The sequence below is a fragment of the Rhizophagus irregularis genome, chromosome 16 (assembly GCF_026210795.1).
Source record: "Rhizophagus irregularis chromosome 16, complete sequence".
Lineage (NCBI taxonomy): Eukaryota > Fungi > Glomeromycota > Glomeromycetes > Glomerales > Glomeraceae > Rhizophagus > Rhizophagus irregularis.
Genome location: NC_089444.1, coordinates 2,215,106 through 2,230,149, shown reverse-complemented (window position 1 = coordinate 2,230,149; position 15,044 = coordinate 2,215,106). Strand labels below are relative to the sequence as shown.

General features: G+C 28.4%; 3 protein-coding genes across 3 annotated transcripts; 2 read left to right on the top strand and 1 right to left on the bottom strand.

Annotated features, from left to right (window-relative positions):
* Positions 1–5,058: 5,058 nt before the first annotated feature.
* Positions 5,059–6,623, top strand: OCT59_008259 (uncharacterized protein; the record flags this gene model as incomplete). The annotated part of the gene is made up of 3 exons (XM_066142334.1): positions 5,059–5,755; positions 5,845–6,126; positions 6,337–6,623. The coding sequence occupies 3 exons, from the start codon at positions 5,059–5,061 to the stop codon at positions 6,621–6,623; spliced, it is 1,266 nt and encodes a 421-aa protein (XP_065999224.1).
* Positions 6,624–8,770: 2,147 nt separating this feature from the next.
* On the top strand, positions 8,771–9,360 carry OCT59_008258 (uncharacterized protein; the record flags this gene model as incomplete). The annotated part of the gene is made up of 2 exons (XM_066142332.1): positions 8,771–8,968; positions 9,085–9,360. 2 exons carry the CDS (start codon positions 8,771–8,773, stop codon positions 9,358–9,360), a joined length of 474 nt encoding a protein of 157 aa, XP_065999223.1.
* A 2,465-nt stretch (positions 9,361–11,825) lies between these two features.
* OCT59_008257 (uncharacterized protein) lies at positions 11,826–14,486 on the bottom strand. Its single transcript, XM_025321197.2, has 6 exons — positions 14,271–14,486; positions 14,134–14,210; positions 13,195–13,949; positions 13,096–13,111; positions 12,884–13,017; positions 11,826–12,795 (listed from the first exon to the last, which is right to left on the bottom strand). The coding sequence occupies exons 3-6, from the start codon at positions 13,853–13,855 to the stop codon at positions 12,473–12,475; spliced, it is 1,134 nt and encodes a 377-aa protein (XP_025169560.1). The 5' UTR covers positions 13,856–13,949; positions 14,134–14,210; positions 14,271–14,486; the 3' UTR covers positions 11,826–12,472.
* Between the last annotated feature and the right edge of the window lie 558 nt (positions 14,487–15,044).

Sequence of the window (15,044 nt, the reverse complement as noted above, 5' to 3'; positions counted from 1 at the left end):
CTTATGTATCATAATATATAATTAATTTTCTTTGTTTATAATTTTAAATAATATTGTATGTTTGATATTCTTTATAAAAAACCAATAGTAATTGAACTAAATCTCTAGTAAGATATAAAACACTTATATTAATATTTAAAGAAATATTTATTAATACAGCTTAAAATCTCTTATATTCTTTATGTTATTTTAGAATTCAAGTCACTGAAAACCATCTTACAGGTAATTTACAATTACAATATTTTTATATTTTAAAAATAAATAAAGCTTTTTTAATTTAAAAATATTTGATAATAACTCATTATTTAATTATAAAAATATAAAAATTTTATTATTTAATATATTTTGTAATAAATTTAATAAGCTTTTACTAATAAAAGAACTAATAAAAATAATGAAAATCAATTATAGATTCGCAGTATAGTAGGTTCAATAATCACCTTTGCAAAAAAAAAACACTTTTATATAAAATCTTACTTTAGAATTTCTTAAATTTTATTGGTTAATTAACTAAAAAGGAAAAAATTATAATAATGTAATATAAAAATTCCTTTTATAGTAGAATTTTTAAAAAATTTTATATGTAAACTTTACTTTATCCCTATGAAAAGTCTTTATACTTTTTTTTTTTTATTGCAGTAAATTTGCAATTTTATTAAAGTAAAAAAAATTAAGAAAATATATACAAAGTAAAATTTTCTAATAACTATTCTAATATAATTAAACTACAAATCACTTGTCATACTAATAGTATTCAACATGTGTACTGTTGAGTAATTGTTTGACTCTGTAGATAGACTTTATTTAATAATAAATTATCTTAACCATAAGATTCTATTTTCAATATCTGGTAGTCCAGTATCTAATTCTTTAAATGCAAATTCACATACTTTTACACTGAGACCAGTGTTGGAAATTCAATATGCGGAGTGTGCGCGCGCACAAATTTTAAAAACTCCGCACATGACCAAAAATTTTTGTGTGCGCTTTGCGCACACAGAAATTTGCATATCTAACACATTCTTGTATATTTTACATATTTCCGCACATTGCATATGAATTTGCGCACATAAAAATTTCAAATAATGTGCGCATTCTGCATATGATTTAAAATCTGAATTTCCAACACTGACTGAGACATTGTCTTTACTCTTTAGACACCTTAATACCTGGGAAAAAGTCACAATTTCCTACTTTATGGGTATCATAAAATTCATAAAGTCTTTATACTTAAAATATACTTAAAATATATTTAAAATATACTTAAAATATACTTAAAATAAGTATTAATTTTAATTTATAATATACTTATAATATACCTTTTAATGTACTTGTTTTTTGCCTAAGTACTTAAATTATACTTAAAATAATAAAAATATACTTAAATTAGAATTTAAATACAATATAAATATATTTTTTTATACTTAAAATAGAATTCAGAACTGGATGGTACATCTAGTCTTATATTATTAATGAAGATTTAAAGGTTAAAAATTTCAAAGTATGATAATAGATATTTATTTGAAATATATTTATTTAATCACATTTTATTTACCAAATTAAATTGGTTCTTTTTTTCTAATTTTATTAAAAAACAAGAAATAAGACAAATTATGTTTCAAAATTTTCTATTATTATATAATAAAACAACTATTAAATATCTTTAAAGAGTTAATTATTTAACTTCTTTTAAAGTATATATATCACTTGGTTATTTTATTGAATAATAGAATATACAAATATTTATGTATGTCTTTAATAATCTGCAAAATAATTTGCAGATACTATTTAGTGTAATGTTATAAACTTCAGATGTACAGTTTTATATCAGATTTCTTAATCGATACTAGTTTATTTCAAATTAATTAAATTTTAGAAAGCAACCTTTTTATCCTATTACAAAATTTAAAAGTTAATTAAATGCTTGATTTTTAGCTCTTAATACTATATCTGATTTCTAACTTAACAGATGAAATTTTTAAATTTAATATTAATTAATATGCTTTTCTTAAAGAGTAATATCTATATTATATTAATATACAATAGTTAACTAATTAAACTAAGCAAATTGGTTGCAAAAGTTGTGATGAATTTTTTATTACTTTATTTAAGAAATATATTGATAAAAAAAAACTGGAAAGCAATAAATTTACAATATATAGATATATATCATAATTGTCAACATCAAATCATAGATAAAAAAGTAAACCAAGAAAATAATAAAACAATTGAAAATCCTATAATCAAATATCTTAAAAGATGACCATCTAAAACTGTAAGATATAAAGAACTTTTACAAATTTTAACTCAGTTTAATGAAGTTTCAATAGGTTGAAATGTAATTTATACAATAGGAATGGAATTGAAAAAAAAGAAATAATGAAGTATTGAATTATTAGATTTGTAATATTGAATTAAAGTAAATATTAAATCAGGTTAAAGTTAGAGTTAAGTTAGTTTAGTTAAAATTTGAAAGTTCAAAATGCTAATTCAATTATTTTGTTTATTTTGTAAATATGAAATATAAATTTGCATTTATTTATTAATATGTTATTATAATTATTTACAATAAAATTTATAAAATATTAGATGGGTGCATGTAAAATAATATACATGTTGCTATAATTTATGTGTAAAAATAATAAGAATTTAAAATTTTATATTTAATTTATATACCTTTATATTTATGCAAATATATAGAAAAAAAAACTGGTTTATATATATATTTATATATTTTAATATTAAAAATAACAGAATATTTATGCAGATTTTTAAATATTGCAATTAAAGTTTTTTTTAATACTGAAGTTTATATTAAAATTAATAATTTTATTAAATAATTTAAATGATTGATTTTATATAAAGAAAATACTTATTTCCATATATTTTTTATATTTATATATAGAATACTTTGGGTTATTTTTTTTTTTTGCAACAGTTTACTTTTATTTCAAAATGTCTATTTTTAAAATATGATGAATAATATAAAAAACTATGAAACTGAATATAAAATAAAATATAAATAAGAATAGAAAATATTGAAAGATTTGGACAGAATTCACTTACTCTTAATAGAGATCTTCAGAAAAAATTTTAAATTTACTGGTAATTTTACCAGAGATCCTATTGGTTAATTGATCTAAAAAGAAAAAAAAATCATAACAACGTAGTGTAATATTTCCTTTTTTAAGTGTAATTTATCTATATATAGTAGGATTTTCAAAAATTCTCAATTATAAATTTTACTTTAGGTTTCTGGTAATCTATCTTATAAATAAGCAGAGTCCTATTTGAACACAAATACCTGGATTAGTATCCCGCATATGTGACTCAAAATGACTTGCATAGACTTGCATAATATAAATAATATAGTTAAAGTATTATAAAAATTAACATAGAACAAATTTTATCATATAAAAAATTGATTCAAAACTCAATTCGATTCAACTCGTAAGGAATACTAACCTGAATTATATCTTAAGAGTTAGGAGAAATGAACTTTCTTTACATATTTGAACTATATTAATAAAAATCAAATAATATAGTAAATACAATTATATATTATAGTTACTAATTATAATATACTATAATGCAGAAATTTATATATGCTATAAAATATAATATATAATACGCAAAACTAAAAAAAAAAGTATAAAAAATTATTAATTAAAAGTAATATAATTATATATAATATTTCTTTTTTATGGAAAAGGAATAATACAAAAAAACGGGGACAATGCCATTCAAAACAATAAAGAATTTGTTTAGCTGAGCCTAAACAAAAACTCCTATCGTTGAGGACAACAAACAGAGAAACAGAAACTACACGTAAAGTAGAAACAGAAGAGGGAGATTTTGAACAACGGCCCAACACTCCCCCAAAAACAAAAACATTCAAGACAGAAACACGACGCGTACACAGCAGACAGAGAATAACTACACGCAACAAAATGCAAATGTATATAACAACAACACATACAATTTAACATTCATGGGACACAACATTAACGGCCTGGGCCCCGATCATTCCAAACTTAATTTACTAATAGAATACTGTTCAAACAAAGGAGCTGATATAATAGGTATATGCGAAACAAACAGAGATAGAAAACACGGAAAATTTTGGAACAAACAAACACTAGAATATACCTCTTTCTGGACTAACAAAGACAACAAGATAAAAGGGTCAGGAGTTTGCATAATGATTAACAAGAAATGGGAAAAACACATTGGAAAAGTCAATAGAATAGGTGCATCTTACATAGAAGCCTTAGTACTCTTCAAGAATTGCACGCTCATAGTAGGTGTAATATACATACCACCATCAGACACGAAAATACAAAGTGAACTAACAAGCTATATTAAAAAAGAATTCACTAATCACAGTAAAAAAAATAGGTATTACATTCTGATAGGAGATCTCAACTCATATTTGGACAGAACACTAGATTATAGCGGCCCATCCAAACTCGGAAAAAAACCTTCAAATATAATTACGTGGTTAGACAATGCCTTTTTTACGGACACGTACAGAAAACTAAATCCCAAAAAGAGATGCTTCACATGGAAAAACAAAAATACATCAACTAGAATTGACTACATACGGGCGGACCCTAAACTTGAAGCTAACATAAGAAAGAGTCACATATACCAGTCAATTGACATTACAGATAGTGATCACAACATCACACTCGCAGAAATCTCTTTCACTAATATAATAGTCACTAACAACAAAGGAGGTAGAAGAGCAGAAAAGAGCTCAACACGTATTGTATACGACTACGAAAACACCACAAATGAACAGTGGAACAGATATGAAAAATACCTTAATGGCCTTCTGAAGAAACATAAAGCCTTCAGATACAGAGAACCATAGACGAAAATGAGGATACACTAAATAAATTATGGGACATCATATGTAACTGCATACAACAGGCCGCGCTTAAACACATTCCACACAAGAAAATAGGCGGCGTCAAAACCAACTTTAATAGGAATTATAAAGAAATCGAAAACTCCTCTAAAGAACGTAAGGACCTATTATATATTAGAAGTATAATGAGGAAATTATATAAAAACGAATTGAAGGGGGTAGAGTTACGCAACGCATCAAAAGGAATTAAATCGTTCAACCAATGTTACGGAACCAACATAGCAGAGATAACGGAAGACACGGACTGGCACACATGGAAATGCGAAACGAGAAACTGGCTGAAAATAGTCAGAAGAATAATTAAAATAAAGGACAAGGCAATCAAAGAAGCATCAATAAAGAAAAGGATAGAAGAAAGAAATAGTATGATTACCAAGGATCAACGGAAAATGATTAATAGCATCCTAGACAAACATACTCAAAAATCAATCTGGACAGAATACGTATACTCACTGATACCCAAGAAGAAATATTGCCTGAACTCTAAAGAAGAAGTCCATACAGAAGCGATTAACGCGTATTCATCCCTATTCCGCTCACGAAATCATAAATTCGAGAATCTCCCAGAACAGTGGAAAGAAATATATGAACCGCGGAAAGACATAAACCCGGAAATTTACGAACACCTAAATGATATACCGACCGAACAAGAGTGGTATGAGATGCTCGAAACTATGAACGATAAATCAGCACCAGGCATCTCTAACATCAGCTATAAATTAATCAAGAAAGCTGGTGCAAAAGCCAATGACTTGTTCAGGCAATACACGGACTATGTTATTTGTTACAAAACATACCTACGAAATGGAAAATCTCTCAATTGTATCCGATCCCCAAGACTTATGATTGGGATTTCAACCTAGCAAGGACGAGACCAATTTTACTTATTGAGTGCCTGCGTAAATGTGCAGTCAAAATTACCACAAAACGCCTAGGAAATATTCTCAGTAAACACGAAATTTTAAAAGGACCAAATTACGTGGGATTACCAGGCGAATCTACATCAGCACCACTTTCAATAATTAATGGTATTCTAGAAGACGCTCGTGAAGAGAATAAGACAGTATGGATAGTGGCTCAAGACATGGCGAAAGCCTTCGACAGCGTCGGAATGGTTCCCTTGCAAAAAGCTCTGGAGAGAATTAGATTACCACCATCCACCATTAATTTCATCATAAATATCTACAAAAACCGTAAGATCAAGATCATCACGGCGTACGGTGTAACCGATACTTTCACAGCATGCGATGGTATAGACCAAGGGGAGGTTATATCCCCATTGATCTGGAGAATTTTTTACGATCCCCTCCTCCATAGAATACAGGAAGATGAAGCTTTAGGTTACTGCATGGAGCTAAATTGGCCGGACAACGTTTTTAATAATAATAAACGGAAAATAACAGTACGAACCGCCGTGTCGGCATACGCAGATGACACACAATGGATCGCCAAAAGTAAAAATGAAGCAGAAGAAATTTTACTAATTGCGGACGAATTTTTTGATATCAATGACATAAAAATTAACGGGGAAAAAACTGAAATTATCGTTGTAAATCCGGAAGAAAGCAACGAAAACGAAAGGTTCTTGGAGATAGGGAAAAATAACGACAAAGTGTTTGTCAACAAGGGATCAGTTCCAATACGCATTCTGGGAGTATGGTTCAAAGCAGACAAAGGAGACAAACCATAGAAGCTATAGTAAAGAAAGAGATATCGACAATAGTAGGGGCGATTAGACACAAACACATAACACATGCGCAAGCGATCTACATTATTAACACTGTTTTACTCCCGCGACTAGAATATAGGCTTAAAACAACCGTGTGGGAAGACAAAAAATATGAGGAAATTTTTAAGCCGGTTATGCAAACAATTAAACATAAGACGCGACTGCCCAGCAACTGTCATCGACAACATTCTTCTCCACTCAGCACAAGGCAAATTAAAGAACCTGTGGAGAAATCAAATAGCAGCGCAAATATCAGAATTCCTAGTCACCATTAACTCGCAATCGAAACAGGCGGACGTAGTTAAAATGAGATTAAAAAAGGCGCAACTAATATTAAATATAACGTCTTGCATTTTATTGATGGAGCCGGACGTCACAGTTCTCAACAAAATGCCTAACAATCACGCCTACAACGTAATGAGAAAAGCACACGACTACTTATTTAAATTTCAACCATTAACAGATAACGAAGAATGGGACATACCACTAATAGGACCGAACGTAAGAAACTTTGTATATCAACAAGCGTCAAAGATGCACAGGGAAAGACAAAGAATTCATTATAAGAAAAGCTGCATCTATGTCGATCTACGGTGCATTACAATTAGTTAATCAGGACGCTTCGGACACAGTCACATGGCAACAAATCTGTGACATCAATAAAAGACCAGCAAGAGGCAGGACTCCGCAATGGTTTAATTCACTAACAGATATCATACAAAAGGCACCCAACCTAAAAAACTATTATATGACGGATAAGGCGCCCTTTGACTCAGAAAATAGATTAGAAAATGATGGAATGTATTTAAAAAACGCACAGGCGTTCAGGATGCCAAAGAAGTTACCATCTACAGATAATAGAAAAAAAGAATTCGTCCATATGCAACAAGATTATACGTTAACATTTGGACAAATTAACAAAAAACTTCAAACAGGTAAACATACGATACAACATTGGACCACAGCCGACATGAGGAGAGAATGGACAACGAAGTGTCCATATAAATTAATTAAGCGACGTGGGTGTTAAGCCTCACTAAACGACAGAAGGGTCAACAAAGAAAACCGTGGTTGCTTCTTCAATAAAGACCGCACGTCGTTAACATGTATAAATAGAGTATCCAAATACCGAACTGATCCAGATACTAGAATAATCAAGGACATTATAGAAACCAGAGGCTACCACAATTACAACAAAATGTAGAGCATAGCCCCAGTTACATACAAATGGTAGACTATGACACGCTCTAATACAAAACACGTTAGCGAACAATGAAGCCATGACACAGCATATAGCGTTGCTACAACAAATAAGATCAACCTTTAACCCATCTGACATGATTAATATTTACACAGATGGCTCATTAACAAACCGCTTTAACAATAAGTCTAACACTTTTACAAAATACATGGGTACAGGCTGGGTGATACTGAATAGTAAAGACGAAGTAATACTGGAGTGTAGTAGTTCAATCACAGACTGGCCTCATCCATCACGTGCAGAATTAGGAGCCATCTTGTCAGCTATATTGGTTTTACAAACAGGTCAGAAAGCAAATATCCTTACTGACTCACAAGCTGCTATAGATAGTATCAACTACATAAGAACAAATTTAACAAATGGAAAAAACAAAACAAGAATTTGGTGCAAATGCAACAACTACAGCATAGTAAGTTGTATAATTAACCTTATTGACAGCAAACGGTTAGAAATAAAGTTAGTAAAAGTCAAAGGTCATTCTGGAGTCAAAGGCAATGAAGAAGCAGATAGGGTAGCGAAAAATGATACTAATAGTTTAACTTGCATCAAAATTAAAGATTCACAACAAAAAGATTTAATATATGACATTTATTGGGATGGTATAAGAGTTGACAGGCACATCAGAAAATTCATAGATAATTGTGTGAATCCACATTAGGGACGCAGTACGGTCCCTCAATCGTACACATAGATATCAGTATTTTCAGACACAACTGACACAGAAGAAGAAGTCACCTGGACATTATTTAAAAAAAACACAGGATCTAACTGCACAACATCAATGATAAATGACAGATTTATCAAACACTTGAAACTTTTAAATTATTTGCTTCCAACTTTAGAAATCATGAAAGAAAGAAGATATGACTTATATGGAGATGTAAAGTGCAGGTTTTGTCTTGAAGAAAATGAAGATGATGATCATATGATATACTGCAAACAGCTCAGTGATAAATGGATAGCTATAGCTAACAATACTGTATGTAAATGTAATCAAACAATCAAGAACTTCTTATTACAAGAAAAAAATATTCAATTAAGTCAGGTAAGATATACAACAATTACTCATATGGAACAGAAACTTCGCCCATACTATTGATGCTAATCTTGATTTACCCATTCCGCATATTCATTTAATGATGATAAGTTTCTTTCCAAAAGAAAAATACAGGGAAGCTCAAAATTATTGTCAAGACAAAAAGAATAGCATTAACTATTGCAGCCCTCTTTCTAGAAGTATTTGTTAATGAATTTTACAATATTATTTGGCAACCACGTTGCAAGGTAACAGCAGAATGGGAGCATACCAAGGGTATAAAAAAACAAGACTTAAGAAAAAAACCATTAGCACATCAACGTATTGTATATAAAAGGATTCTAACTTTACAGACAGAGGATGGCATATATGATTTGGAAAATTTGGAGAGAAAATATTAAAACATAATGAACAATGGTCAATAGCATTAGAAAAAGCAAGACAATATATAAATCAATTTATTAAAGAGGGAAATAGGGTATTTTGGAAAGTATATAACAACAAAAAAATATATAAATATAACATAACCCTTTTTTTTTTCTTTGTTTAGAGGGTAGTGGAAGCATATACTGAAATCTTATAATATGGTGATCCTATATAATTCAATAGTAACTATAGAAGGATATAGGTGAATTTTATAAGGTGATGGTAGGGCACAGGAGCAATCTTATGGATGGGGAACTGGTTTGGAGTTTTAATAAATTAGTTATATAACAGATGCTTTTGTATTCTTATATATAATTAATAAACTCACAAATTGCACTACCTTGCAAAAAAAAAAAATATACTATAATGCACCTTCTCTTATATTATATGATTTATTTCTAATTCTAAATTTACATTTTTTTCCTTATATGATAACTTTAATATTTTCAATAACTTTTTTAATTTATATTTAATTCCATATAACAGATCTTTTACTTTTAATATCTCCAATTCTTTTAAAATTAGTGTTTTGCATAAATTGATTTGTGACATGATATGTTCTGATTGATCCTGAAAGGTAAAAATATATTTTGTGAATAACTTTTAATCTAGTGGTCTAATTTCAATGATCTTTTTTTATTTTAATCAGAGTAATAAAAGCTATCGACTAAAAAAAGATCATCAAAATTGGATCACTAGTTTCTGAAATAATATTTTTTGAAGTCAAATTAAGTCTAAATTGAGTTCAAACTGAATTGAATTTTAAAGGAAAAATTTGATTTATGCAGAACACTATCCAAAATCTATTGATCAATATAATAGTTGATCTATGTTATAAATAAATTGTATGCAATATTAATATGTATTTAGGTATGAACTATACATTTGACAAGCAAAATAACTAACATTAGATAAAAAGTAGTAAATTTATGAGATATACTTTAAAGTAACTGAGAAATTAGCAGTAAGAACAAAAAAATGACCAAAATTTTATGTAAATTTCCACCAATAACTCAGAAACAATAAAATAGATAACAGAATATATCCAAACACGTCATTTTTATCAGATTGATTCATTTGATGTCCACTAATAAGTCAAATTATCATGAAAATAATTAATCATCTAGAGCAATAATTTATTCAGTTTCATTTTCTTGTTTCATTTTTAGAGTGAGTAAAAGATCTGATTTTGTCTTAATTGCTTCACAAAGTCATTGCCTTATAAATGGATCATAACTTCGAATTTATACCAAAAAAGTATATTTAATTTTTTAAAATTGAACAGAGATCAGTTGATCTTAGTTGTACTTTGCGCAGCAAGTTTTTTTTAATAAATTAGAATGCTGATTTAAAAAATGTATCATAGCACTTAGGGTCTAGAACCGGAATCTATGAATATAAATTTTTATTATGGCTGATAAAATAAGGTAATAATAATACCAATGCCACAAATTAATCAACCCGCAATCAGCCGTAAGCCGTACAACAAAAAAAAAAATAAATAAATTTGAAGGGGTTACTACATTGTTTACCGATTTAATTTATGAGTTATAAACTATAGAAAAGGCAAATATGAGTAACATATACATATATACATATACATGTATAATACATAAAATAAGACTTTTTTTAGTTAATAGAATTACCCGTGAGTTATTCCGCACAAAATACTAGATATTTTTTTTTTTTTTACCAGTTGTAAACATTATTATTTATTATTTTGTGAATCAAGAGAAACTAGTTCAATATTGGATAAATAGCGAACAAAGAATATGTCTTTTTTATGCGACTTTGTAACGAAAATGTAATTACGCAATGCAAGTTATACCACATAATCTAAAAAAAAAGTCTGATAATCGTAAAAATAGATTCGTTTACTTGCAGATGTCAAATAAAAATGAAAGTTACAAAACTAATGACGAATATTATTAATACAAATCACAAAGAACTTTCCGCAATAAATATATAGTTTTTCAAAAAGCTTCAAACCTTATTAAAAAAAAATTCTTCAATAAGTTCTTTTACAGATAAATTATAAAACTTTAAATGTAAATTATGTATGTAAATCGAAAATATAAATAAATAAAATAATTTAATTTAAATTACGTAATCATTAGGCAAATAAAATCTCCGATTATAACAAATTACTTAATAAAAATTTTTATTGGTTAGAAAAGAAACGCGAAAAAATTTATTAAAAATTCAGCGAATTTATTACAAAAAGTCCATATTAGTTTTTTTTTTAATCACGAGGTACAATGGATGTACGACGTAAAAAAATTACTGCATTAAAGTTTTTTTTTTTTGATAAAAAAAATCTAAGGCGTTATTTTGTATGACTATGTCACGAGTTCATGACATTATTGTTTTTTTTTTAGCTTTTTAACTTCATCTTCCTTCACAAAAAGGTATATATATATATATACAGAAATTAAAATTTTTAGAGTCCAAACAAATATTCTTTATTCTTTATATATTTTTTTTTTGTTTGATTTTTTTTTTCCTAGAGTTGTATAAAAAATCCAATTGACAATGTTTGACGCGTCAATTCCTTGAAAAAAGCAAAATAAAGGGTGTAAAATGATAAAGGAAAGTTAAAAAAAGACTAATTGCCTTTTTTAAAGAAAGTATGATAAAAAGAATTCTTAAAAAAAATCGCGATTTTAAACGAAGTGAATGATTCGAAAAATAAAAGTTATTATTTTTTTTTTTAAAAAAAAAAGAAAAAAAAAATTTAAAAGAGAGTAAAAAAGAGAGAAATAATTAAAAATATATTCTTCTCTTGCTTTAACTTGCTTATAAAACTGGGTTTTCCTCCAATGTTCTCTCGATTACGACATGAAGAAATAAAAAAAATAAAATTCGCAAAGATAAACGTTAAAAAATATATATATAATAAAAAAAGAAATTTACAGAAGAAAATAAAGGGGAAACGATAAAATAACGAAGTGAAAATGTACATTGGGAAGGTAAAAAAACGATTATTTTATAAAGAAAAAAAAAAATATATATAATGCAAGCTAAGGCATGAAAGTCTTAGATCGATCACATCGGACGGAAATTTTTTTTTTTCCAAAAGAAAAGGTTTCAAGATTGTACAATCCTCTTGATCTTACCACATTCTTCCAAGTGATTACCACGATATTTAATGATCCATCCACATTCCTTTTCGGTAACAGTTTTATTAACTGGGCATCCTTTATTACTGTTTGAGCATTTAAAATAAACACTCTTATTTCCAGTTTTTCTCTGTGTCGTGTTTCCATTATTTTTCCATAAATAATCATCCACATAAGGATGTTCTTTTGTTTCAATGATCATTGTCACTGGAAGCATTTCACGGCGTTTACGCTTACGTTTGTTAGGTGCACCATTATTATTTTGTTCGCATTCTGTTGGTTCATCCTGATCTGCTTGGATTTTGTGAAATTTGAGGCGTAAATTGATTATCATGTAATATGATTTGTTCATTAAATCGCAATTGTGGCTTTAACTAACCTTTAGATGATCGTGATTCAATTCGAGGTGTTGATTGAGACACGGGGGTACTTGAAGGGTTAAGAGAAAGACTATGAGAAGATAAGTTGGTATTAAAAGACGCGTAATTCATTGTTCCATCAGATGTAGAATATCTTTAAACGTTGAAAGTAATACATTATTAATAAAAAAAACTTTGTTAAATGTCAATCATTATGTTTTAATAAACTTACGTTCCGATCGAATTTTCTAAAATGAAAAATCAATGAATTATATTTTATAAGTATATAAATCACGTTTAAAACAACTTATTTGTAAAGTAAAATTTTTACCATTGTCATAATCCATATCTTGATTAGAATGAATCTCATCATTCTTTGAATCATCGTGGTCATTACATTTTCTATGCTTATCACATAACATTAAATCAAGTTCTTTAACGCGCAATTTTGCTTCTTCTGCCTTACGTTTATCTTCTTCTACTTTAGAAGTAAGAATAATCTTAAGTAGTTCAGGTTGCCCTCCAAATTGGGCGATAATGTCTTGTAAATCAAAACTAGATGCCGTAGTAGTGTTATTTGGGCTAGACAGGCCCGCGGGTATAGGCGGAGGCGTGGGTAAGGACGCGGGCAGAGTCGAAGAGATAGGTACATTATTATTAGTGGGTAAACATTGGGTCGAAGCTAACGGGGAAGGAGGGCGTTCATTCAAAGGAGGGGCAATAGTTGAAGGATATTGCCGAGGCGTGTTATTTGCTATTGAAGCCTTATATCTTCGTGTTTGACAACTTAAACTAGGTGGTCCAATCGAGGTATTTTGAGTTGTGTATTGAGGATTTGGTGTTCCCGAAGGTGTTTGGGAGATTATACCGTCCTGAGGCGTTGTTGTGAACTGGTTCTGTTGAGTATACTGATGGTGGTGCAGAAGTTGCTGATTATTTTTTGGTGGAGTATAAGGATATTGTGCATAAGTAGATTCGCCTCGTGAAGACATTACTCTTGGGGTTTTTTTTTTCAGTATCTTTTGGTTTTATTCGGTTTGGAAAGATTGGAAAGAGACCACAAACAAAACCAATAAGTTCAGAAATCTGTTGAAAAAAAATAATGGATTATTTTCCTGCACTATACCCCATTTTTCTGTATTTATCCATTAGTCTAATCTTCTAAACTTAATTTAAAAATTTTCTTTTTTTAAAATCAAAAAAGAAAAAATTCTTTGTGGATTTTTTGCATAAATTATGTGCCTTCACGCGTACGTGTAACTATACTTACTGAGAAGAAATTTGGATACGATCTTCTAGCAACTCTTTTCTCTTTAACTGATTAACTGAATATATATCACTAAATATCTTTTAAAAAAAATCACGCGTTATTTTAAGTATCTCAGCCACTTGAAATTAATAGCTCACCTTCAAATAATAAATTTCAGAACAAAATATGATGGATTGATTTATGGTTTTATTTATTTATTTATTTTTTTTTATTTTTTTTTTTTTTATAGTTAAATTTTCCACCAAACTCGATAAGTAAGAAACAAGTAAACGCCAAAACTCGTACTTTTTAAAAGCAAGCAGTAAGAACATGTGTTTATTTATGATTTGAAATCCATTATAATATTATTTACCAAAAATTTATTTAAAAGGATCAATATGGAATCATTTAAATATAAAAGTTTCTTTTAAAAAATTACGTTCAAAAAAAGTTATTTCCTACTACGGAAGTCGCGATCCATTTGCGTAAAATAATATATACAATATATACAGTATTACTGTACATTACATACATACGTACATATATATATTATATTTATATTAATCAGGCGATCAAAAGAAAATTAGTTCGAGTATAATTTAACCTCCCACGCCCCGTTGTTTACGATTTTTTTTTTTTGAAAAAAAAGGGTAAAAAAGGTATTATGTTAAAAGAATTCAAACTAACGTTAATAGTACAGATTCATTAGATTTCTTATCCAAATTTTCGTTAATTTTCATGCTATAACCTGTTGATAATATATGTAATATATGGCGGGCTTAGGATATCTTGTTTTTTTGTTTATTTATACATGTGCAATTCTCCGTGGTGTATATGAAAATATATAATTAGATCATTAGTACCCGGGAAATTTTTGATCAAGTCCTTATATATATATATAGATACGTACAGTACATACAGTTATATTACAG

Bases quoted from the DNA above. Each gene is read 5' to 3' on its own strand.
- OCT59_008257 (XM_025321197.2), bottom strand. From the start codon at position 13,855: ATGTCTTCACGAGGCGAATCTACTTATGCACAATATCCTTATACTCCA. The intron at 12,796-12,883 runs GTTAGTTAAAGC...AAATCCAAGCAG, and splicing joins TGAATCACGATCATCTAAAG to ATCAGGATGAACCAACAGAA.